The sequence below is a fragment of the Myotis daubentonii genome, chromosome 14 (genome assembly GCF_963259705.1).
Source record: "Myotis daubentonii chromosome 14, mMyoDau2.1, whole genome shotgun sequence".
NCBI lineage: Eukaryota > Metazoa > Chordata > Mammalia > Chiroptera > Vespertilionidae > Myotis > Myotis daubentonii.
The window spans coordinates 52,588,200-52,613,384 of NC_081853.1; the positions used below are offsets into that span (position 1 = coordinate 52,588,200).

Genomic DNA, 25,185 nt, shown 5'->3' on the forward strand with positions numbered 1-25,185 from the left:
GGCTGGGGATTGTGTTTAGAGGGCAGATCTGGGAAGGGACTCTAAAGAGAAAGGAAAAAGAGAGAAGAGGAAAAAAAAAAGAATAAAAATAGTGTGGCCATTGAGCGGATGATAGAAAATGGGAAGAAGGAAGGTGGACCCAGAGGACAGGATGTTGAAGACAATGTTTGTGGAGGCTCACTATCAATCCAGGTAGATTCCAAGTACCTCTTCTGGAATTAACCAAATCTGTAAGTTCTTCTGACAGCTGTGGTGGCATTGGAAGGCACCCTCAGACCTCCCACTGGGGGAGACGTTGACCACTGTGCTCCAAGGTGGCACCCCCTCCAGTGAAGAGTGTGGCAGGAACACTGGGGCAGGTCCATTCCCCAAAGATGTGGGACTCCTCTGGCAGTGACTTCGGCTCTGTGACACCCAGTGACCTTACCAAAACTGTCCTTCCCTCTCTCCAGCACCAGGGTCACACCTGCATGGTGGTCTGAAGGCTCTCCCAGTCCCCTCCCATTTTCCTCAGGGCTGTTTATTCTAACACAGCGCTGGACTGTCTAATCCCTGCCCATCTTGGCATCTGCTTCTCAGATGACCTGAAGGAGCAGGAACCTTAACACTAAGTACCAGTGTTATGTCTAGTTTATACCTGAAAAAACCTAGGCTCAAAGAGATAAGGTGAATTGCTTCAAGAGAATGGAGACCAAGAACTGGACACCACTCTTTTGGGTCTCTCTAAACAGGGTAGAGACTCGGGACAAGAACTGGAAGAGATATGGAATCAAGAGGGGAGTTCTAAAAATGGGAAGTATTCTGGCCTGCTTGTATGTTAACTGGGAATGATGCAGAAGAGAGGGGACAAAAGCAGGAATACAATCTTGGGAGGCAGGATGGTTAGGATCTAGCACACAATGGAGGGTTGGCTTTATTTATTTATTTATTTATTTATTTATTTATTTAGTATTTTTTGGAGGGTTGGCTTTAAACAAGAGCAGGGACTATTCTTTCATCAGACCAGGAGTGCGTGGGCACAGCTGCACGTAGATGGGAAGATGTGCTAGTGGGAAGAAGTGGTGATGGGAGCTTGTGGAAATTCTTCTCTGGTTCCTTCTATTTCTCAATGTGCTTTGAAATGGGCACTTATCCATTCCCAATGGAAGTGTAAATTAGCCTTTTGATATGAGACTTGGCAGATGGCCAGTCTCCTGCCCCAAGGGGTTACCTGCATATGCCAAGGAGTTCTTAGAATTGGTACTAATGGAGTTCCTTGCTGATTAGAGCATCACTTCCACTAGCAAAAGCCCAAGATATATGGTGTCCATAAGTGGTCTGGATTTCTAATAAATTTACTTTCATATAAGGTATAAATAATTTGTGAAATGCGACCACAAAGAATTTACTAGAGATTGAAATTAAGTGGCTCATGCTTTTCATTCTTTCATTTTGCAGGTAATGAGCTCTACATTATACTGAGACAGCTGTATCCAAGTATATCCAAAACGATGGTGGATGATGCATTGAAAGCCGGCCTTCCTGAAATAACTGTGTAAAACCTTGAATAAATTCTATCTTCTGTGTTGACTTTTGCAGATTGTTTACATTTTGTATAGAAGTGAACTTTTTTAGTGAACTTTTTTAAGCATGCAAATTGCACAGAACTTCGTGGGTGCCCTGTTCATCTTTACTTCTTTTCCCTCTAAGACACTCCTCCCTCCCCAGAGTCAGTTTCACTGTCTCCTTCTCTTCCTAGATTTTGTTGTCCCCACCCCAACTTTGTTATTGTGATAAAATATACATAATATAGAATTTACCAACTTAACCATTTTTAAGTATACAGTTCGTTTTAAGTACATTAATATTGTGGTATAATCATCCCCTCCATAATTTTTTCATATTACAAAACTGAAATTGTCCCCATCCTATATAATAAAACCCTAATATGCAAATCAACTGAACAGAACAACCGGTCGCTATGATGTACACTGACCACCAGGGGGCAAACACTCAATGCAGGAGCTGCCCCCTGGTGGTCAGTGCACTCCCACAGGGGGAGTACCACTCAGCCAGAAGCCAGGCTCACAGCTGGTGAGCGCAGCAGGGGTAGCAGGAGCCTCTCCCGCCTCCGCTGCAGGTGGGCAGTAAGGAGCGAGGGGTCCTAGACTGTGGGAGCCCCAGACTGCGAGAGGGATGTCTGACTGCCGGCTATCCCCCAAGGGGTCCCGGAATGTAAGAGGGCGCAGGCCGGGCTGGGGAATCCCCTGCCCCCAGTGCACGAATATTGTGCAACCAGGCCTCTAATTAAATAACTCCCTATGATCTCCTTCCCATCAGGTTTTGTATGGCTCATATGACCTCTCCTGCATTCCCTTAATGCAGTCTCTGTTCCTTAAAATAACTTATTTTGCGATGTTATTGGCCACTTTTTAAAAATCCCCCTATCTTTTCTTCTCTATTGCTAAAATGCAGCCTTACCACCCCTCTCAAGAGTGAAAGTCCTCTCCTCTTCCCCTTCTTGAATTCAGTAGCTGGTATTTCATAGGATAACAAAAGCCCACAATATCCTGACCAAAAAGAATGGGAAGATTGGAGAATTCTTGGAGTGTTGGCAACACAGCATCGTCTTTCTGAAAAGTAATTTTGCAGTAGCGAGCAAGAGACACACAGATGCTTAAATACACTGATCTAGTAATTCCTCTTACACAAAGATATGTGCAAATATTTGGTGCATAAGAGTGAAAAACTGGGAGTCCATTCGTAGGGACTTGTCTAGAAAAAGTCAACATGGACTCCTATGAAGCCATTAAAAATCATGTTTCAATATATAAGAAATTCATACAAATTAACAAAAGGAAGACAAACAATCCAATTAAAAAATGGGCAAAGGACCTAAATAGACACTTCTTTAAAGTGGACATACAGATGGCCAAGAGACATATGAAAAAATGCTCAAAGTCACTAATCATCAGAGAGTTGCAAATTAAAACAACAATGAAGTATCACCTCACACCTATCAGAATGGCTACCATCAACAAATCAACAAATGACAAGTGCTGGCGAGGATGTAGAAAAGATGGAACTCTAGTTCACTGCTGGTGGGAATGCAGACTGGTACAACCATTATGGAAAACAGTATGGGGGTTCCTCAAAAAATTAAATATGGAACTGCCATTTGAGCCAATGATCCCACTTCTAGGAATATATCCTGAGAAACCCGAAACACCAATCAGAAAAAATGTATGCACCCCTATGTTCATTGCAGCACAATTTACAATAGCTAAGATCTGGAAACAGCCCAAGTGCCCATCAGTAGATGAGTGGATAAAAAAGCTATAGCACACTTAAACCATTGAATACTACGCAGCAGTAAAAAAGAAGAATCTTTTACCCTTTGAGACAGCATGGAGGGACCTAGAGAGTATCATACTAAGTGAAATAAGTCAGTCAGAGAAAGACCAGTATCACATGATCTCACTCAAATGTGAAATCTAAGTAACAAAATTAACTGATGAACGGAGTGAATCCAGAGACATGGAAGCATGGAACAGAGTGCAGAATCTGGGAGGGAAGGCAGGGGAAAGTGAGTGGATGGGAGGTAATCAATATATGCATGGCCCATGGACACAGACAATGGGATGGTGAGGGCCTGGGCAGGGACAGGCTGGAGAGGGTCAATGGGGGGCAGAGGGGAGGAAAGAGGACATATGTAATACTTTCAAAAATAAAAAATTATGTTAAAAAATTAAAAAACCATGTTTGAGTTCAACATATGGGGAAACATTGATGCCATAGTATTAAGTGACAAAACAAGATATAAAAACTGTATGTAAGTTAGGATCTCAATTTTTTTTTAATAACATGTTTTGTAGTGTCTAAAAGAGTACATTCTAGGACTTCCTTTTTTTAAAAAAATATATTTTATTGATTTTTTACAGAGAGAAGGGAGAGGGATAGAGAGTTAGAAACATCGATGAGCGAGAAACATTGATCAGCTGCCTCCTGCACACCCCCTACTAGGATGTGCCTGCAGCCAAGGTACATGCCCTTGACTGGAATCGAACCTGGGACCCTTGAGTCCGCAGGCCGACGCTCTATCCACTGAGCCAAACCTGTTAGGGTTGGATCTCAATTTTTTTAATAAACAATTCAATCAGCAGAGAAAGACCTGGTAGAAAAACTCAATATTCAACAACAGTTATCTCTGAGAGGTGGAATTCTATATAATAAATGCATAATATGCAAATTGACCAAACGGCTGAAGAGCAGAAAGGTCATCGGACCATCATCCAGGACCACACTATGACAACCACTGGCGCCAGGCCAGCCAAGGCGGGTGCCATGTGATGGGTCAGGGGCCCAGCCATCGTAGCCCCATGATTGCCCCGCAGAGGGAGGCCCAAGCCACCGGCCAGCGAGGCGATCAATTGGGGGCTCCATGATTGCCCCAAAGAGGGGGGCCCAGGCCACCAACTGGCGGGCTGTGGCGGGTGGGCGGGGCCTCCCTCTGGGAGGGAAGCCCAAGTCCTGAGTGCCAGAGGGAAGCCAGTACTGGCAGCTGGGGGAAGAAAGGCCTACTCTTGCACGAATTTCATGCATCGGGCCTCTAGTATTATATAATCTAAAATTTGTATTCATTTCTTTCCTTTTTTTGGTATTTTCTATGACTGTGCATCTCTTTTATAATCCAAAGAAAGATATATAGAATATAAAATAAACACAATGAAAACGGAACTATCTTACCTAGTATTCAAAGAAATGCAAGTGAAAATTTATTTTTGTTTCTACCTAAATAAATGAGGAACTATGGTGTAAGAGTGATTTTCCTGCCAAGCCTGTTTTGTGGTTTCTAGAGCTGTCTAGGGCATTTGTGGAGGAACTCTGGCTGTTGCCTAACAACGTGCCTCAAACAACAGACATGGAAACATAGCTCCCCGTATCTTTGAGAAAACAGTTCTGCCCTTCTATGGATGGAGGGAGTCTTGAAAAGAAACCAGATATTTCTAAATTTGTTAAGACCTACTTCTCTCACTTGCTCTCAGGTAATACTACTTTTGGGTAGCCCAAAATGTGGTTGCTAGCTCAGCAGTTAAGCCAACAGTATTACAAGTCATGTTGAAACTGAAGTGGTCCCCATAGGCCAGAAGAGTGGGATACAGACAGAGAAGAAAATTAGCTTGTGAGTTGGAACAGACCGCCTGAATTTGAGGGCCTAAAGGGATACCATCTGTGAATTCTCTCCCTGGGTGCTCAGGGAGATGAATGGATAGCCCACTGGATCCTATACACACTCCAGATGCAGTGGATCCTAAGGGGCAATGGGCTCTTCCCCTAACCCAAAGCATGCATATCTCGATCTTTATTGGTGGTAAGGTCCCTGGGAAGCCGACTTCTCCCTTAGATGGTCACTTAATAAGCATAGAATAAGCCTAAAGTGAGTAAGATTTTGGAAAGACTTGGCATTTCCCCCAAGTGCTGGGGCAGCCCTAGGATGTGGTCATCCTCCCACAGCACTCACTCTGGCCTAAGGCTCCGTCCATCACCCAGATCCTGCTGCAGGCCACCGAAAGCACTTGCCTCTAAGCCTCTGGTATCCTTTGCTTCTGAGTTGGTTGACCATCTTTCATTAGAGATATTACTGATGTCACAGAACAGCTATCGCCAGAGGCTGCACCACCCAGGCTGCACCTGCCATCATTGGGTAGATTGATTCTGATAAACTGAATTCTGGAAGGCAGATATCCGCTTCCTGCCAACATCATTTACCTGCAGACCTCCTTTCTGGGGAATTTTCATTGCCTACCTATGATCTCTGCTTTTTTTTCCAGAGACATAATTGACACACGACAATGTATAAGTTTAAGTACAATGTAGTGATTTTATATATGTATGTATTGCAAAATGATCACCACAATAAGGATAGTTAACACATCCATCACTTCACATAGTTATAACTTTTTTTTGGGGGGGGTGATAACTTAAAATCTATTCTCTTAGTAACTTTCAAATACATAATATAAGTTAAAATTTAATGAAAAGTTTCATGATTCAACAGCTGGAATGAGGATCATGTAATAATGGAACAACTTTGAACACCTAAGAACAGTCCCCCCTACTGGTTGGTTGAGCCAACTCTCCAGAAGTTTCCCACCACCCACTCTGCTCCCATGCCTTTTCTCTTAAGGGCCCCATGCTCTCACTCATGTCCTTTACATATGCCACTCCCTTGCCTTAGAATGCCATCCCTTCCTTTTTGCTTGGAGCACCCCTTACCCTTACACAGTCAGTCACAAGTCCTTGCCCTTGTGTTACCAATTAATGCAAATTATAATTTGTTCAGTTCTGTTCTGCACTTCAATGTTAAGCACTGCTTAAGCATTGAGGACAGAAGCTGGGCCTCATGCATCTTTGGAACAACTCTGGATCTGAGCTCACATATTGCATAGAAAATATGCTTAATAAAGGTTTGGTGATGTTCTTTCATATGTTATGTGTCAGTAGCTAAAAATTCCCATGCCCTTTGACCCAGTTATCCCCCATGGTGTGGAATTTATCCAAAGGAAATAATTGAAGAGGAGAAAGGAAATTACACATGTTTGTATTTGGTAAATATTGGAAATAAGTGAAATGTTTATCAACAAAGCAATGGGGAGTAAATTATGGTACAGGATCTTGACGGGACATGATTCATCCTCTTATTGGTTAAACAAACATAATGACTACCAAGGAGGTACCAGAAATACAGCAACGAGTCAGGTGCCTTTAATGAGGGCACATTCTGGCAGTCTTCTAAAATGATCATCACAAAACTATAGAGGAACAGAGAGCAATATGTGAGCTCATGTTAAGAGAAGAAATGCAGATTACAAAACTGTCTGTACATTGTGATTGCGACGAGGATATGAACAAGATCTGGACGGGCAAATGACAATACTGCATGGTCGGATTACAGATGACATTTTCTTTAGCATCATTATAGCTGTTTTTCAAGCTTTAAAGTTTTAGATCATCCCAAATGTTAACTGATAAAGAAAGCCACTCCTGTGACCCTGGCTCTCCAGGTTGGCAGTGGCATGAATGATGGGGTTATCTCCAGGTGGGCAGGAGTTTGCCACAAGATGATTGGGAGGGAATCTTCAAGGCAGTCTGGAGGGCTGGGTCAGGGCAGGTTATTGATCCGTACATCCAAGAGCATCCACAGAATGTCACTCTAGGAACCAGCCTTCTCTGTGTCTGGGCTAGAGCATGCATCGGACCTGCAGGCTCCTCCAGGCTCTGCCAACACCATCACTTAAACACGGTGCCAGGTGGGGAGCAAGTTGTAGTCTGGGAACCAGACGAGTGTTGGGACCTGCAACAGTTGGTGACTGGTTCTTCATACTGGAAACAATGCTACCAATGTGAAAAGTGCCATTATCTCCATTGTACAGATGAGGAAACTGAAGCTCAGTTGTCCTAGGCCACCCAATGGGCAAGTGATAGAGCGTTGGGATCGAAAACCCTTTTCAGTTTGGGCCAGGGTTCTTTCTATTCCCCTTGGGCCCAGAAGCAGGTGGAGATACATGAAGCCAGATAGAAGAAATCTACATGACAGGGTGGGTGGAGTCCTTTGAAAAGGGAAGGCAATAAGGAATCTCTTGGAGGGTTTCAGAGGCCAAGTATTTGAGTTTGGACTTGAAGCAGTTGGCAATGGGGAACCTTTGTAGGTTTGGGGACATGAGAGAAGGGTTTTATTGAAGAGGAGGCTAGTAATGTGTATTGGTTGGTGTGATTGGAGGAGAGGCTAGGTTAGACACATGGTAAAGTTGGTGGGCAGCTCTTGTTCTGTCTGATCAAAACAGCACCTACCTCTCCAGCTTCTTGGAAATACATCTCCATGAATCGCTAGCCATAAGATTGGATGGGAAACTGCCATATTATCTACTCCACGAATACCAGCAACTGATGTAAGGATAGGCATCTGATACAAACTTGGCCAATCAGAGCCCTTCCCTAGGAATTTTGACCTTGAGACCAAAAAGGGAGGAATGGGCTCAGTCCCTTTCTGATGACAAAGCTGTGCTATGTGAGTCTGGGAGCTCAGTTACCACTCAAAGATTTGAGAATCAGAGAGAGGAAATTCTGGCTTGATTCAAACCCCTGTCCCGTGCACTCTGAGGGCTCAGTCACCCCCTTGTCAGTGCCACAGTGTGAACAATACTTACCACCTCCTTTTTACCTAAGCTAGTTTGAGTCAAATTTTTGTCATTTGTAAACAAAAAAGTTCTGACTTTTGCAGTAGGAGACATGCCTATCCTCAATCATTCAAGTTTTAAGGACAATTCTCAAAAACACCTTAGGGGTTTTGGAAGGGGGGGGGGTAGCCACTGGGGCCATCATTTCTTGCACGTAAGAAACAACAAAAAATTTTGTCCTCATTTTTCAGTGTCAGAGTCAGGAGCTCCAAGCTCTCTGGAAGGACAAGGCTTTGGGGATCTCTTCAGAGATTCATGGACGCATCTCCATCACTGGTGTAGTGAGTCAAGTTGCTGCTCAGAACACTTTCCCTCCTGCTCCTTTGTGATTCAGAAGAGGAGAAACCTACATGGACGGATCTGCAACATAGGACAGCCAGGAATTTCCTATACAGGTGGTAAAGGTATCTTCTGAATTTCTCTCCAGCGAATGCATAGATAAGGGGATTGAGACAACAGTGGATAAATGCAATTGTCTCAGTCACATTGAGCGCCAATTTCAGATCCCGCTTCGTGTCACATTTGGGAAAGAAGTTGTAGAGACTGAGTGTCTCTAAGAAAATCATAATGTGGTAGGGTGTCCAGAAGAGGAAAAACATGATGACCACCAGAAATATCAGTTTAATGGCTTTAGCTTTCTTGTTGTTCTTGCAGGAAAGCAGTGTCTGCATGATTCTGAAGTAACAGTAACTCATAATGAGCAAAGGGAGCAGGAAGCCAAGAATGTTTGCTTCCATGTTGCGGAGCACAGGCCAGATGTCCCGCAGGACCTCAGGGTAGTCCCCGAAGCACTGGTTTTCCGTAAGCTTTGTGAACATGAACTGGGGTGCTGCTACCAAGATGGCTGCTGCCCAGACGCCGAGACTGATGGTGACACCGTGCTGCACTGTCCGGTTGTTCATGGAGTTGGCAGCCAGGACAATGGCCAGGTACCTATCGATGCTGATGATGGTGATAAAGAATATGCCTCCAAAAAAGCCAATGAAGAAGAAGGCAGTAGTGAGTTTGCATGTGGCATTGTGAAAGCCTTGTTCCCTTATCTGATAGTGAATCCAGAAAGGCAAGGTGGCTACAAAAAGCAGATCGGACAAGGCCAGGTTCAGGAGATAGATGTCGGTGATACTCTTGGATTTCTGACTATGGATGAGGGAAAACACCACCAGCAAATTTCCCACCAGGCCAAAGGCAAAGACAAGGGAGTATGCTATGGGCAGGAAGGTTGTTCCAAAGGCCACGATATCTCCTATATGACAGGCTTCTGCACTCTCATCATACTGAAAGTCTTCTGAAATTGATTCAGGGAAGGAGGTAGGCATGGTGAGGGTCTGGATCAGAAAGGAAAACAAGGAACAGCATGAGTTCTCAGAGTGACAAAGTCAGAATTCTGTCTGTCCCCATACATAGGCTGACTAGAAGCAACAAATATTGGTTGGTGCCTAAGCAATACACTTTTCAATGTCACACATGTCGTCTCATTGTCCCCAAAGCTGTCTCTGTGGAGGCTGTAACTGATTCCTTTCACATTAGAGGAAGTCAGATCTCTAACAGTGACTGGCCCAAGGCTACCCAGTCAGTGAGTCAGCTAGCATTTGAATCTAAGTGTTTTGAAGCACAAGACAAACCTTTTTTACTTTTTCTTTTTAAAAATATGTTTTTTTATTTATTTTTAGAGAGAGAGGAGGGGAGGATAGAGAAATAGAAACATCGATGAGAGAGAAGCATCATCAATTGGCTGGCTACCTCCTGCATGCCCCTTGCTGGAGATGGAGTGTGAAACCAGTCATGTGCCCTGACTGGGAATCAAACCAATGACTTGGTTCATGGGTTGATGCTCAACCACTGAGCAACACCAGCCAAGCCAAACCTTTAAAAAAATATATTTTTAAAAGTTTCTCCAAAAGTAGCTAGCTTTATCATTGTGTGGATGGGGGAGAGAGGGCCATGGGCAGGGAAATGAGGGGGCGGGATGGTGCAGGGGTGCCATCGTAATTCACACTTCTAGTCCCAATTTCCTAAAGCGATTCTCTGCCCCCTTCACTTATTCCCTCCTCCTCTACCCTCTGGACCCTAATGTCTCTTGCAGGAAGCTGAGACTGCAGACAGAGGTCTCAGACACCCTCCAGAGCCCTGAGCAGACCCATACCCAACAGCCCTCACTTTTGTTTTTAGGAGGCAGGTTTTTCCTTTTCCTCTCAGAACCAACAAGTCCTTCCTTCCCTTAAGAGATAAGACATAGATTCACATGCTCTATGGTGACTACCTTGTCTTGGTTTGCCCAGGATTATTCCAGTTTTAGCCCTGAAAGCCTCCTGTATCGGAAACCCCTCATTTCTGAGCAAACCCACATGGTAGGTCATCTAACCACTCCTAGAGAAGAGGATGTGTCACCATAAAAGTGCTGCTTGATCCACTATGGAGGACTGTGCTTATTAGCATGCTGCACTGGGCCTGAGTGGCTAATTAACTTGATAATTACCAGCCCCACACTTGACTTTGGCCTAGCTTTCCCCACTCTTCTTACTTCCTGTTTCCTCCTGAACAAAAGTGGAAAGAGAAGACCCTTCTGAGCAGGTTGGGAAGTCACACTTCTCCCTTATTGTCCCTCTCCTCCCCCTTCTCAGCCAGGACTCACTCCTCACTCTCCAGAGGCCACAAGAGGAGCCCTTGTGCCCTGGTCCCTGAGGCCATCTTTGTGATATCACAGATAAGTACTTCAGAAACCAATCTGTGATATCACAAAGTCATTTTGTGGCAACCAGGCACACCTCCTGGTTGTCATTGCCTCCCTCCCCACCACAACTAAAAGCAAAGCTCACACTTCTTTAACTAAGGGAGTTTCCACACCCCCACTGCTTCCTTTTCATGCTGGTTTCACTAAGATGGTGCTTCTGCCAGGGTGAGGACCCACCCAGCCACGACTTTGCTGCTCCCTCCCAGCCTCTGCCTTATGTCCAGGCTCATCTCTGCATCTGACCCAGACTTTGCCAGAACTAAGTAGGCCAAGGCTCTGGCCTGGGCTGTCTCAGGCTGGGATGGAGTTCTCAAACCTAGAAAAAGCCTACACTTTTCTTTGTTTTAGGCTGCAGTGCCCTTTTCTCAGAAAGGAACCTCTGGCTGTGACCTTAATAATATTTAAATTGAACCATATAAAATGGCTGATATGCAACCATTTTAGAACCACACAAATGTCACAAGCTGGCACAAGCTGATAGGGGAAGACGGATGATTTGCTACTTGGTGATGGTGGCTTGATGAAAACACTATCTTTCCAGACATGCAAATAGCAGGGCAATTAGTCAAACCCTTGGGGTCATAATTAGGGATCCTGGGGTTAGCTACCCTCTCCCTTTCCCTGCAGTGAAAGGAGCTGGCATGCTGACCTTGAGAGGAGGTCAACATCAATATAAATCATTTTGCAGCTTTTCAAGTGCCTGTGCTCAGTCCTGCAGCCCAGAAACTTCGTGCTTTGGGGTTGGTTTGATTTTGCCAAATCTGCATGAGGTGGGTTTGGTTTCCACTCTTGGCATCATGCCTTACACACAGGGACCTCCTACAAATGTCCAGGTAAGTGTCCCTGGGTCAATGAGGAGGGAGAGCAGAGAGATGGGCAGGAAGGGTGAGGGCTGAAGATCGGCTCTCCCGAGATTGCATCCCATGGCTCCCCTCTCTGGCCCAGTGACCTTGGGTGAACTTGGAACCTCTGGGCCTCACATTTCTCACCTGCAAGATTGGGGTACATTCTCATGCCTGCCCACAGCGCTGTTTTGAAGCGAGCACCTGGCACAGTGCGTAGCATACAGCAGGCACTTAATAAATGTGTGAGGAAGCAGAAGCATTTTGGACAACCTTTGAAGTCACCCAGGCTGTCTGTGGACTCTTATATTTCACTCCCATCCTAGGCATTATGAAAATTTGGTCTGTAAAGGTTTATTTTTTCCCCCATAAAATAAAAAATGTTTCCTTTTCAGATTTTTTGTGTGGGGGGGGGGGGCGGGGGGGATAGGAGAGAGAAGAGGGAGGAAGCCAAGCTTTACTGAGCTTTTACTAAGCTTGCAGGCTCATTTCTGAATACTCCACATCATTATCTATTTAGTCCTCTCTGCAATTCTGAAGGGAAAGTCCTACCTTTAATTCATTGCCCTGCTGAATGGCTCCAGGCATATTCCTGATGAAAGGAAGGGAGAAGAGTGTCAAGATGGTAGAGGTAGTTAGAAATAAACAACTGACTTCCAGGCTGAGTGGCAAGGAGGTTCAAATCCAGCCCCTCACCTTGCTGGGTGCCCTGGTTCAGGGCTGTCACACACACAGGGATATTTTTTCTAATTGGCACTGAGATGCCAAATACACCAGGGTGGTCCTGGTTGGAGAAGTTCAACATCCATTCTACAAATACATATGAAGTCTTACAGGCATTGAGCTCTGCATGGCAGGGGACACGTGGAGAGATCAGCCAGGCATAGTTTCAGCCCTGAAGGGGCTTGTCATCTCAACAGCAAAGAGGTCATGAAGACAAAGACTTTGATAAAAACAGAATGCAATAGGGTGGCAATTTATCCTCAAGATGGAACACAATTTCAGATATGCTCTGGGAGGGATGATTTTGCTTGACTGTTGGCCTCATTGCCTATTGCACGTAAAATGGCCGATTAGGGGGCATCATTCTAGCTTGGGACCACTACCTGCTGTCCAGAGAGTCCATCCAGGTGAGAGGGTTCAGCTCCCTGGTGGCTCAGCACTACCAGCAAAGACCCCAGAATTGTCCCAGTCTCCCACTGCTCTGCCTCAGCACTTGCACAGTGCTATGCACATAGTAGGTGCTCACTCAGCATGTTGGAGTCCCCTGCTATGAGCAATTGTGCATCATGATACAGAGAAAGGAACAGAGAAACAAAGCTTTCAATGAGCTCCTCATAGCCTAATATAATAATAGTAGCATGTTGTACATGCTCAATTAATGGTACCATAAAGAAATATCTCTACTTTCTGGGCACGTAGATGCACTCAGAGAGGTGAGCGACTTATTTGAGGCCACACAGCTGGCATGTGGCAGGGCTGCAGTTTGGGCCCAGATGTGGCCAGTCTCAGTGTTTTTTCCAACTTTGCATACAGCCCTTTCCCCAACCCAAAACTAGGTGTTCCTAAGAGAAGAACCGTGGGTGCTCTCTTCAGTTCTGTTGACCACTGTTCAACAGGAAGAGCTCTAGCACAGAGCAAATGTACAGGAATACTTATAGAAGACTAATATTGTATCCTAGACCTTCATTCCATCATTCCATGTGAATAATGGCGACAGCAGGCCTTTAACTGCCTTTTTCCCAGAGGTGCTCACAGTGTACACAAGTGTCCTTTCTGATCATGGGCCAGGGGCCCTTGAACTCTAGGAGCTTAGTGGCCTGTAGTGTGTTGAATGAACGAATGGGTGAATAAAAAAGTGAATGGGTGAATAAATGAATGAATAAGTGAATGAATGAAAGGCCTAGAGAAGGCCTTCCAAGGCAGAGCCCCAGTAGAAAAGCACAGGCCCACCAGATCTCCAGAAAACTTAGAAAATATGGTCTCATTTTAATATATTTAATTCATGGCTATTGAACATGTCTGATCATGGGATAGACACCAGAAGGAGCAATTCCAGCTCTTTCTTCTGTGCAAATGTCAAGGCAAGCTGCTGCCTCAACTGTGTGATTCCAGGGTGGTCCAGGTTTTACTTGGTTGGGAAGGGAATTTGAAATCTGTCTTAGCACTCGAGCCAGTTCAAACCCAGTCTTGTTAGACAACAGACCCGCATCATGTGGGGGCACCACTGACATCAGAAATCTGACTCAGAAATCTGGCGGCAGGTAGGGCTTCTCCATCACTGAATTATTCCATTGAAGTTAATAGCTTAATCAAGGGACCTTTTTAGGAAGGGTGGGCCCCAGCTGGGTGGACCTTTTCTTTCTGGGTCCAGGATTGGGAAATGAGACTGAAGACAGGGCCTCCTGGCAGCAAATGGGAGTAGGATCAGTCCTTGGGGGTGGTCTTCAGGGGAGGTCAAAGGGCTATCAGGAGCCTAATTAGCTTCTACTTAGGCTGAACACTGGCCCCTGAGGACTCAAGTATCCAATGAGGTAAGTAAGCCTTTGCAGTGTCTGCTCAGCTAGGTTTATACAGACAGCGCTGCAAGCGGAAAGGTGCACACCAAGGTGAAGCTCATGCAGACGTTGTCAACCAAGGCTGCACTGCACAGCCTAGGGCAGAAGCCAGCAACAATAATACTAGTCTAGGCTCTTCTCAAGGGTCCTTACCTTCTCTTCCATTATGTCAAGGTTTGACTAAAAGATGTTGAGCTGGGAGAGTTTGAGCTGAACCTAGAAGCTGAGTTTTGAATGCATGTGGATTTCAGACCCCTGTAGAAATGAATTTTGAAGGGCCTGCTTTGAAAAAAAATCACCCACTTACTCCCCACCGAACTTGTTCTACTTCCTCTGGTCCACTTCCTTTTCTCAAGCCCACTATTTTTTTTAACTTTTTTTTTCTTTTTAATCATTACCCACCGTTTCCAATCAGCTTCCCTTTTCTGCACTTCCTCCCTTATTAGTGCCCAAATCTATTTTCTTCTTCTATCCCATGTCCCTTTCAGGTTGTAAACAAAAAGAAGCTTCATCCCCTCTTTCCTTTGGTTTCAAGTCTTGCTCATTGTTTGCTAGCTCCAGTGCATCTTCTTTTGTTTGTTTTTTAACCTCCTTGGTCTCTGCTTATGGCTTCCTAGGCCCTTGAGTGAAGACCGGGTTTGAGTTGCAGTCTAATGTTAAAAAAAAACTATTGTGAGGTTTAATTTTTCCATGACAGAATATTTAAAAAGTTATGGGAAGCCCAAGAATTGGCCCATGTAAGTTCAGTCTTAATGGCTGGGAGGGTCTTCCAGGTAGACAAGGATAAAGATGGAAATGAGGGGGGCGAGGTGATTTGAAGCCAAAGGTACTGAGGATCTGAGCCTGGGGAGCTTTCCTGGGTCCAAGGCTAGGCAGAGAGCGTGCGAGGAGATATACTAGAAACAGAAGGATATGAGGACCAACTGTAATTAAAAAAATAGAAACAAAATTTTAAATTAAGGTCCAGAGAATATTAATTAAAGTATAGTGAAATTTCTTTAAAGCAAAGGGGTCTTAATAAAATATAATTGATTATTTTCACTATGCTGTACTTTACATCCCCGGGATTGTTTTGTAACTGCCAATCTGTACTTCTTAATCCCTTTAAAATTCACCTTTTGTACCCAGCTCCCCATCAACAGGGAGAAATAAGTGTCATATTTTTAATTGTTACTTGTGCTCACACTATCATATGGTAAAGATACTTAATAGACATTGACTTAATTAATAATTAATAAACAATTCCACCTCTTCCTCAACTATTTCCTAAAGTCATGAAGCATTTCTTTTCAACATTTTCGTTTCCTTTGGCAGAGGTAGATAAATACCTTAAGGTACTTTGAAGAAGAAAAGAGAGGGAAGGCATGTCAAACCTAGAACAAGGCAGGTTCTGCAAGGGGTGGCTTACCCAGCACAGGGCCCTCACCTCAGGCACTGTTTCCTCCTGTTGCTGGTTTTGCCTTGGGCTCTGTGTTTGGCCCCATATAAAAGTGGGAAGTCAACTCACTGCAGGAGTAGAGATCCACTCATCTTCTTGCACAGGGGTTGGGGCGCAAGGGGTAAAATGTGTTGAATTCAAGGCCCCTCCATCTGCCCCTCTTCTACCTTCTCAGCCTTAGCTCTCCCTACATTCTAAGAGGTGTGTGTGTGTAGGGTTAGACGAGGCTGGCTTATCCTCAGAGCATTCAGGGAAGTTTGGTTTAGTCTGAGTATAGGCTCCAACAAGGATGCAGAGAGAGCCAAGACCAAGTAGGCAGAAGAGTCTCAAATTCCATGCTAAGGAACTATAAGGACAAATTATAAATGACTTTAAAATAGGCCCCCCCACCAAGAAAAAATTGCTGGTGTCCTACCTAGTACCCCCTCCAGAGCCACTTCCGCCTTTCATTGGTTGATCTAATTTACTACTAAGTTGTAACCAGCTGAGAGCAATGCCATGATTCTTGCTCATGGAAACAGAAATTGTGTCAGTGAGTTGCAGGCGATACTGCCTTGCAGATAAGGATCGGTTTTGCGTTTATCTGTAAATTCATCTCAGCATTTCTGGAAGTGTTTCATTCATGCTACTGCTGAGACTGTGATCTGTCCTCATTGCTGTGCAGGATGCCACTGTGTGAGTGCTCCATGCTTGTCATCATGCTACTGTCAGAGCACTCTGGGGGTAAGGGGCTCTCAGTCTGAGACCACGTGAACAATGCTGCCATCAACATTTTTCTATATGCATCTACATCTCCTTCAACATAGATACATTTTTAAAATACAGACCAAAAGGCAGACTACTGCATGAATCCACATACATAAAGGGAAGGAGGCAGCCAAAAGTCCCAGATCCCAGTGATAATCCATATTGTTTAGGGAGGCACATCTGAGTGATAAAAGTATGAGAACAAGCAAGGAAATAAAGACCATAAAAGTCAGGATGACAGTGACTTCTGGGACGGTGGGCAAGGTGGTCAGGAAGAGACAGAGGGAGGCTGCCGGGCAGCTGGCCCAGTTCTTCCCACTGCCTGGAGGTCAATTTGTAATAATTTATTAATGTGCACACTGTTCTTTGAGTGTATGTTTCATAATAAACATAGGTTTAAGGAAAAGGCAAAAAGGGTCTGGGAAGATATTTAAAGAGATGTGCTATGGGTTTTCTCCCTTCTGAGACTCAAAAGACAAAATAGCTGCACTTTGGCCAGACCCAACAATGAGGTGGTTGAAGCGCCCACTGTGTCCAGAGAGCCACGAGGACTCCAGCCCTTTGGTGGCCAGCAGGTTCTGAGCCCCCAAGGTGGGCAGGCGGGATCAGGATCGGGCTGGAAGCCTCAGGCTTCTCTTGGCACTCCTTGGCAGACTCAGGATCCCTGAATTGTGCTGCTGGGAATCAGAGCAAGTCCTTGGGAAAGTCAGTGAAGACCTGGCCTGTGCCACCTGGCTCATAGCTGTGACCTGCTATGGGACAGCAGACATTCCTCTCTCTGTCCAGCTCAGCCACTGCAGAAGCTGGTTCTGAACATCATCAAGGGGGAAAAGCTTGAACCTGATGGAAACAGGCAGCTGAAGATTCCATTCCAGGTCAGAGGCTGGGCTGGAGAGGGGACAGCCGAATGTCTCAGGAAGTCTGTTCTTTGAGGCCAGGGCCTCTGACACTGCCGCCCTTCCAAAGTCCAGCCAGGGTAGAATGGGGAGCTCGGGGGGCGGGGAGGATTTAGTGTGGGAATGAGGAAGGGAAAGGAAGGTAGTCCTGTACTGGGTCAGCTCTGGCTTGTCCCTTCCTCTCCTGTCCCTCACAACCTCATCTGAAAGTAGCCAGTGATCTTGAAGTACACAAACTTTCTTAGCCTCATTTTCCCATAATGACAACATATATTGTTTCTTGAGCACCAAATATGGGCCAGGAAGTGGGGTCAGAACTTTATATACTATACCTTAATCCTCACAGATACTCAACATGGATCCATAACCCGGCTTCAATAATTATAAACTCACGACTGATTATCAACTCACAGTCCATCTGTATTTTAAAAGCAGGACTTGAGGCTTAGCAAGGTCAAGTACAGAGCCAGGGCTTCATCCCAAAGCCCAGCTGTCTTACCCCCAACACACACACACATCCATCTGTGACATGGGGAGAGTGACAGGGGAGGGTGGGATGGGGAGTATGGCTAGCATGTGGCTGACACACAGTATGTGCTCCCTTCCCAAGGGCATGAGGAAGAGCCAGGTCAGTCTGAGAGCAAGGAGAAATCCAGCTGTACCCACACATAATTTCTTTCTGAAGACAGCGTTTTCCAACGACACAAACCTGGTGAACTTGAGTGTCCTCACACTGATTATAACAGTGCATAGCAATGCTATGCCAGCAATTTATTAATGAAAACTGTCTTCATGATAAATGCAATAGGTACTCTTTATAAAAGTGTAGCTGCACCAAAAAACATGGAAATAAAAGGAAAAAAACACACAAATTATCTATAATTTAACTTCCCAGATTCAACCACAACTAGCTTTTACCTTCTTAAATGCAATCCTTATGCATATTTTATATTTGTATATTCATATTAAGTATATTTACATTTACTAGTATAGTTAAAATGTAGGTACTATTTTCATGATAAAATTTCACTTTTATTATAAAATTTTCAAACATACATAAAAGCAGAGAGAACCCGATGCACTCATCACCCAACTTCAACAATGAGCACCTATGGTCAATATGTAATCTATTCCCCACTTCATGCCCTGCTGGATTGTTTAAAAATAAACAACATCATAGCATTTCACCCATACACAGTTAAGTGTGAGTCTCTAGAATAAGGACTCCTTTAAAAAAAAACCTTTAATACTATTTCTCACCTTAAAAAGTTAACAATAATTCTACAATATCATTCAGGTGCACTTTTAAATGATGCTTTCTTTAAAAAAAAAAAGTTAATGTCAAATCATGGAGCATTTCTCCAGGCCCTCACTAATGCTTCTGATCATATTCTATCATGTTGAGTGTATCATAATTGATCTAATCCAGTGGTCGGCAAACTCATTAGTCAACAGAGCCAAATATCAACAGTACAACAATTGAAATTTCTTTTGAGAGCCAAATTTTTTAAACTTAAACTATATAGGTAGGTACACTGTTATTAACTTAATTAGTGTACTCCTAAGGCGTAGGAAGAGCCACACTCAAGGGGCCAAAGAGCCGCATGTGGCTCGCGAGCCGCAGTTTGCCGACCACGGATCTAATCAGTCACTGCTCCCCACTCCTCAAGCCCTTCGGACATTTAGGCTAGAACATCCTCAAATTAATGGTCTCCCTTGTTGGCATGTGAAGAAAACCAGCATCATTGCCCCACTTTGACTTCTGACCACAGTGTCCTGCCCCACGTGCCCACAGGTGCTGATCGAGTCCTCTGCTCCTACCTGGGCTGGGCTTGGAAAGGGAACCTCTGAACGTGCCAATCAGCCACCCTGTTCCACGTAGACTCTGTCAGAGAGCATTTCCCTTTCCCTCCCTCTGAGGGCATCTTTATTTGCAAAGTTAGCCAATAGTGTCTGGTTTCCTGTGAGGTAGATTATCTTTAAATACTGCTGCAAGCAGGCTCAGAAGCTCCAGGCTGGAGGCTAGCTGACCACAAAATGATTAGAATTCACAGATGCAGAAGACCCGAGCCTCCTGGGGCAGACCAAGAGAGGGCTGGAGGGAGTGATGATTTGGGGGCTGTGTTTTTTACCCAAACGTGGGTGGAGGGCAGGGATAGTGCAACTCTCTTTAACGGCACACTTTTAGGCAAGCTGAGAAAACCCACAAAACATCAGCTTTTCTGTCCATGAAAGGGAGCCCATTATATTCACTGGACAGCATTGGGGAGCAGATTAAATGAGCTACAGTGGGGAGCTTATTAGAAACACAGCACCTCACCCTAGACCTACTGAATCTGACTCTGAAATACTTCAGAGATTGGTGAAAGCATTGAGTTTGAGAAGCGCTGGCACAAAAAGCACCTAATGAGTGCCTGGCATCTGGTACATGCTTAATAATTATGTTTTTCTGCACCTCCTTCCTTCAAGGCATGTAGTGGATCCTTAAACCCTTCTGTCAAGTTATCCCAAGTTAATACATGATAAAGCAAACTGGCTAGGCTCCTTTCAGCTTTATTTCACTGCTCCAGCTGGATGGGGCGCCCAGCTGGGACCCGACTCCTCCACGGCATACCCTGCCCCTTGCCCCAGCCAGCTTGTTCAGAGGACAGCACAGATCTCAAGCATGAGGGCCCCACCGCCTTCCCATCACGTCCTTACCTGTCTGGCTCATGCTCAAAGCAAACTCTACTTCTGGTCCGTCCCTATACCAGGATTTAGCCAGGGTCTGGCCTTGGGAGACGCTCAGTGCATGTTGATTAAATGTCATGATTCCTCCAAGGCCTTCTCTGGCTCCTCCCTGTCCACCTCACAGCCTGCACCCCAGCACCACCTCAGCTCTAGTTGCTATGGCCTCCTGAGGTCAGGGGTGTACTGTGTGCTCCCCACTGTGCCTCCTCCTCAGACCTGCGAGCTGGGACTGCAGTGACGCAGGCTCTGTGACCTGCTGGCATTGGGAGAGGCCCACCACTGGTTTTCTCTCTTTGTCTGTCATTGGTCTCAATGTTAGGCCCCTTTCCCTGCCTTCAACCCAACTCCTACTTCCCTGAGTGCTCCTTTCTGGGATCCGGCCAAGACTTTCTCTCCTCCCGTCACACACTCTCCCCAGACAATATCTACTCTGTGTCAGTGACCACCTGTGATCTGACTCCCCCGTCTCTGTGTCCAATGGGGCCTATATGACCCCCAATGGTCATCCATGTCCTTCACACCTTCATTTACCCCACTGACTGTTCTCCATCCCAAAGCCAGAGAGCTCTTTCTAGAACCCAAACTGCTGACTTAACCCTCCAAGGGTTCTGCTCACTAAAGTTCAAGTCCCTGGCTTGTGAGCATGGCCTTGGTGAGATCCCGCCCCTTGGAGCACCCCACTCTAAGCACCCCCAGCTCCTCCTGCAGGCATTTCCCTTCCTACCTCACGGGGCTAGCGGGGCTGGGGTTTCATTTTCCTCTCCTTGGAAGCTAACAAATAAGCCTGGCAGAAGACAGGACTTGGTGACTCTCGCCCAGCCAGCAGCCTATTTGTGCAGGTTCCCTTTTCTCTCAAAACCCACAGGGTGACACGGGGCCCAGACAGACACCTGCATGGGAAGAAGGTTGCATGATGAGAGAGGAACTCCGGGCTTGGGCAACGTGGCATTTTATAACAAGCCCAGTCTTTGTCGCTGAGGGAGACATGACCTCAACCCTCAGACTGCAAACTCCAGCCTAAGAAATGGCCAACGAAAGAGCAGCTGAAGCTCTGCTTTGATGGCACACCCAACCTTCCCAATCCCGCCACACCTCCTTAGGCCTGGGTAAAAGGGTCCTTGGCTCTGTCCTGGGGACCTTTTCTTCCCTGGACCCCTGTCTACCCCTCCCCAGTCCTCTCACTCTGGGTGCTGCCCAGGCTTCATTCCTCATTTCCCCAGCCCCTCTGGCCTCACCCTTTGTCTGAGCTGTTCCTTAGGAAGTGAAACAGAACATGCCACCTCCAAAATATGCCACTGCGTAATGATTTTGAGCTGTAGGCACTTAAAAAACAGCAAATACAGGGAGAGGCCTTCTCTAAACTACTATCTGCCTGAAGGCCATTTCCTCCTAAAGGACCTCATTATCATAAATCCCCTCCCAGGGAGTTTCATCAACAATGAAGACTGCCTCTTGTAACAGGAGACATCAGAAAGACACCACACCCAGACAACCCTCCCAACTATTCTTCTAAGGGCCCATTCAGCTTCCCTAAAAATCTTTTACTCTCCCCCTGCCCTTTCGCCTTTTCCCCATTATGCTGGTATTTAAGCCTGAATTCTAAGCCATCTCCAGGAGTATTTTTCCCTGGGCATCATATATATATAATTGCAATGTTAATAACCTGTTTTTCTCTTTTTTAATCTGTCTTTTATGATGGGGTCTCAGCCAAGAAGAACTAAGAAGAGAGAAAATGATTTTTCCTCTCCTACAGTTTCTGGTGATTCAGGTGGAACCTCCGAGACACCTCGCTTGCTCAGAACCTGCAGATGGAATCCCCGGGAAAACTGGCAAGAGCCCACGAAGGGGAACAATTATTTTTCCTCCCCTACACTTGTTTATGAGTTCTTTACCATCCTCAGTTTCTCTTGCCATTGAAACAGTAACTACCAATGATGGCCTGGTTTCTCCTGGGTGGTGGGATGAAGATGTGTTAGGCTGGTTTCGAAGTTAAAGCCACGGTGGACATGGACAGGCTATGAGGATGGTGGGACCAGCCTGGCAGTGAAGGGCACAGACCTGAAGACTTGGTTTGGGTAAAGCTTTGTGAGAGAGACATGGCAAAGAGTAAGAAGATGACTATGCTTTGAATGCCAGCCTAAGATATTCCCACTCTATGCCACAGAGCTTTGGGGATGACCACAGCAAACTTTTAGGCAGCAAGGCCATGTGCTAGGCAATGTTCCAAGTTCTCAATGCACATGAACTCATGTAACCTGATGACCCCAGAAGTAGGTAACATTATTATCCTCATTTTACAGGTGAGGAAACTGAGGAGAGGAGAGGTTATATAACTTGCACAAGGCTCATAAGTGGGCAGAGCCAGGATTTGAAGTTAGCATCTAGGTTTCATTCTCAGTGGGGGTGACACTGCCTCCAAGGAGGATAAAAAGTGGGTTTTGTGCTTTACATCTAAAGTACAGTTATACATGCAGAACATTAACAGACAGACACCATGTCCATGTTGTTGAAATTTCATAAGAGGCGATTAAAGATGTAATGTCTAAAAAGACTTACTGACCAAGATGGCAGCAGATTAGGTAGAAGCTACACTGACCTTCTCCCAGGACCAATCAGGAATTACAACTAAAATATAGAAAAATGTTCCTGAATAACCAACTTAAGACTAGCTGGAGAGAAGCCTTATAACCAAGTGTGGTAGGCAGTTGTTGTAATGTACCCTGCGAATCACACAAGGACGCCTCAAGAAGTCGAATTAAAGAGTCACATTTATTGCAAATCCGGGACTATGAGGAGGCATTTCGCTAACCCAAATCTCATAGTTTCCTCCCCAGCCCCAACACCAGATTTATATAGGCAAAGATCACAAAGGTATTGATTACATCCCAGGGTTTGGAATGAGGAACTTGGTTTGCAAAAAGCAGTTTACAGAAGCAGACCTAAGCATGTTATCTAAATTATAGTTTTGGGTCTCACTGAGTTGACAGAAACACATTATCTAGAGCCCTCAGGTCTTGGAACCACTGAGTCAACAGGGACACGTTATCTGGAGCCCTCTGACCTAGGGATAATTGTGCTATCCTTCCCAGGTACAGAAGAATGTGCTTTCTAAGACCAGTATGACCACAACCAATGGGATATTCACATTACAATCAATAGGGTATTTAATCGAATGGGATGATTTATATAATTCAGAACATCAAAATAACTTTTCTATTATTTTAGCAAGCAAATAAGTACAGAAACCAAACAGCAGGTTAAAGTTAAACTATAGTTTCTACCTGAGATGACTGCTACCATACTTCACAGTTATACAGACTTGAGCAGAGCAAGGACGATGGGCCATATACAGAAGGTCACCATGATGGAAAGACCTGGGTGCCTAGCAAAGAACTGTAAGGTGGAACCTCATCCTCAGGGTGACCTTTACTCCCCTAGTATATCGCCGGTCATGTGGTTTGGACCTCCTGACCTTTCTTCCCTAGAGATAAAAATTAGGCCCCAGTTGTATTTCAGCTCCAGGCCCTGAAAAACAGACAAGTGATGCCACATCTGACCTCAGGACCAGCCGAATTGAATAGTCATCCCTACATGGTGCCCACCAATCAATCAGTGGAGACCCTAAACCTGAAAGGATACATTTGGAAAGCTGCTGAAAAATTCTATTGAGATATTCTCCTGGGACCTCCCCTAAAATCTCCACCCTTAACACCCTTAGGCCCGAGGACCCAGTATGCTGGGGGCGGGGGGGGGGGAGCCCGCACCTTTCCCTTCCCCTTCCACACCCCCCAGGTGTCACCATTACCTTCCTCACTCCCAAGATCCAAGGGCCCTTCCTTTGCCTCTATCACTTGTTTCCTCAGCCCATTTCTTCTACGAATTACTTCTTCTACCTCTGTGATTTTATTTTATTTATTTATTTTTTAAATACATTTTATTGATTTTAGAGAGGAAGGGAGGGGGAGAGAGAGATAGAAACATCAATGATGAGAGAGAATCATTGATCGGCTGCCTCCCACACACCCCCTACTAGGGATCGGTGCCCTTGGTCAGAATCGAACCTGGGACCCTTCAGTCCGCAGGCCGGCGCTCTATTTATTGAGCCAAATCAGCTAGGGCCGTGGTCGGCAAACTGCGGCTCACGAGCCACATGCGGCTCTTTGGCCCCTTGAGTGTGGCTCTTCCTAAGCCTTAGGAGGACCCTAATTAAGTTAACAACAATGTATCTACCTATATAGTTTAAGTTTAAAAAATTTGGCTCTCAAAAGGAATTTCAATCGTTGTACTGTTGATATTTGGCTCTGTTAACTAGTGAGTTTGCCGACCACTGAGGTAGGGCATACCTCTGTGATTTATAAATAAATGTTCTCTTATAGTTTGAGTCTTGGCTCTGAATTCTTTCCTAGCCAGAGCTCAAGTAACGAGAACGCTGAACCCAGTTCCAGTCTGGCCTCACCAGTCTAACACCTGGTGCCTTTCCTGGCGCCCACAACACAAGAACTTAGAGGAGCCCAAGTTGAGACTGCTAGGAAGTGCGGAGGCTGGAGGGCTGGCTGGGCTCCCACAGGCAGCAGCTGAAGGTCCAGTGGTATATTTCAGCTGCAGGGGGTTCCCCCTGAGAAGCCTGAGGTCTAAACCCCAAGCTGGGTTCCTTAGCCCAGAGCACCAGAACTGGGAAAGGTGCCTGCATAATATCTGGCTGTGAAAAGCAGCGGGGTTTCTATCCGCCAGGGAGAGATGACTAGAAACCAAGGTAACCTCTTAAAGAGCCAACACGAAAAATTGCATTTGCAGCCACTCACCTTGGGCTCCAGAAGAGGGAAGGCAGAGTAGTGTTCTAGAGCTGTGTGAGGAGAGTCTGAAGTTGGTGGTTCTGGGGAGAGAGCTGAGAGTCAGCAGCTGGGATCCCGTGCTGAGTCATCCCCCCATATTGCAGAAACCATCTTTCTCAAGCAGACTTTTCCCATTCATCCAGCATTAGCCTGGGGAGAAGCAATAGCCTCACCCATTGGAATACCTGTGGAGCT

General features: G+C 45.5%; 1 protein-coding gene across 2 annotated transcripts; it reads right to left on the reverse strand.

Annotated features, from left to right (window-relative positions):
* Positions 1-5,836: 5,836 nt before the first annotated feature.
* Positions 5,837-25,075, reverse strand: CX3CR1 (C-X3-C motif chemokine receptor 1). Of its 2 annotated transcripts, none has more exons than XM_059664448.1 (2): positions 24,961-25,075; positions 5,837-9,541 (listed from the first exon to the last, which is right to left on the reverse strand). In XM_059664448.1, the coding sequence occupies exon 2, from the start codon at positions 9,530-9,532 to the stop codon at positions 8,462-8,464; it is 1,071 nt and encodes a 356-aa protein (XP_059520431.1). In that variant the 5' UTR covers positions 9,533-9,541; positions 24,961-25,075; the 3' UTR covers positions 5,837-8,461. The 2 variants fall into 2 exon arrangements, with proteins under 2 accessions (XP_059520431.1, XP_059520430.1); XM_059664447.1 differs by lacking the exon at positions 24,961-25,075 and adding an exon at positions 19,250-19,318.
* Between the last annotated feature and the right edge of the window lie 110 nt (positions 25,076-25,185).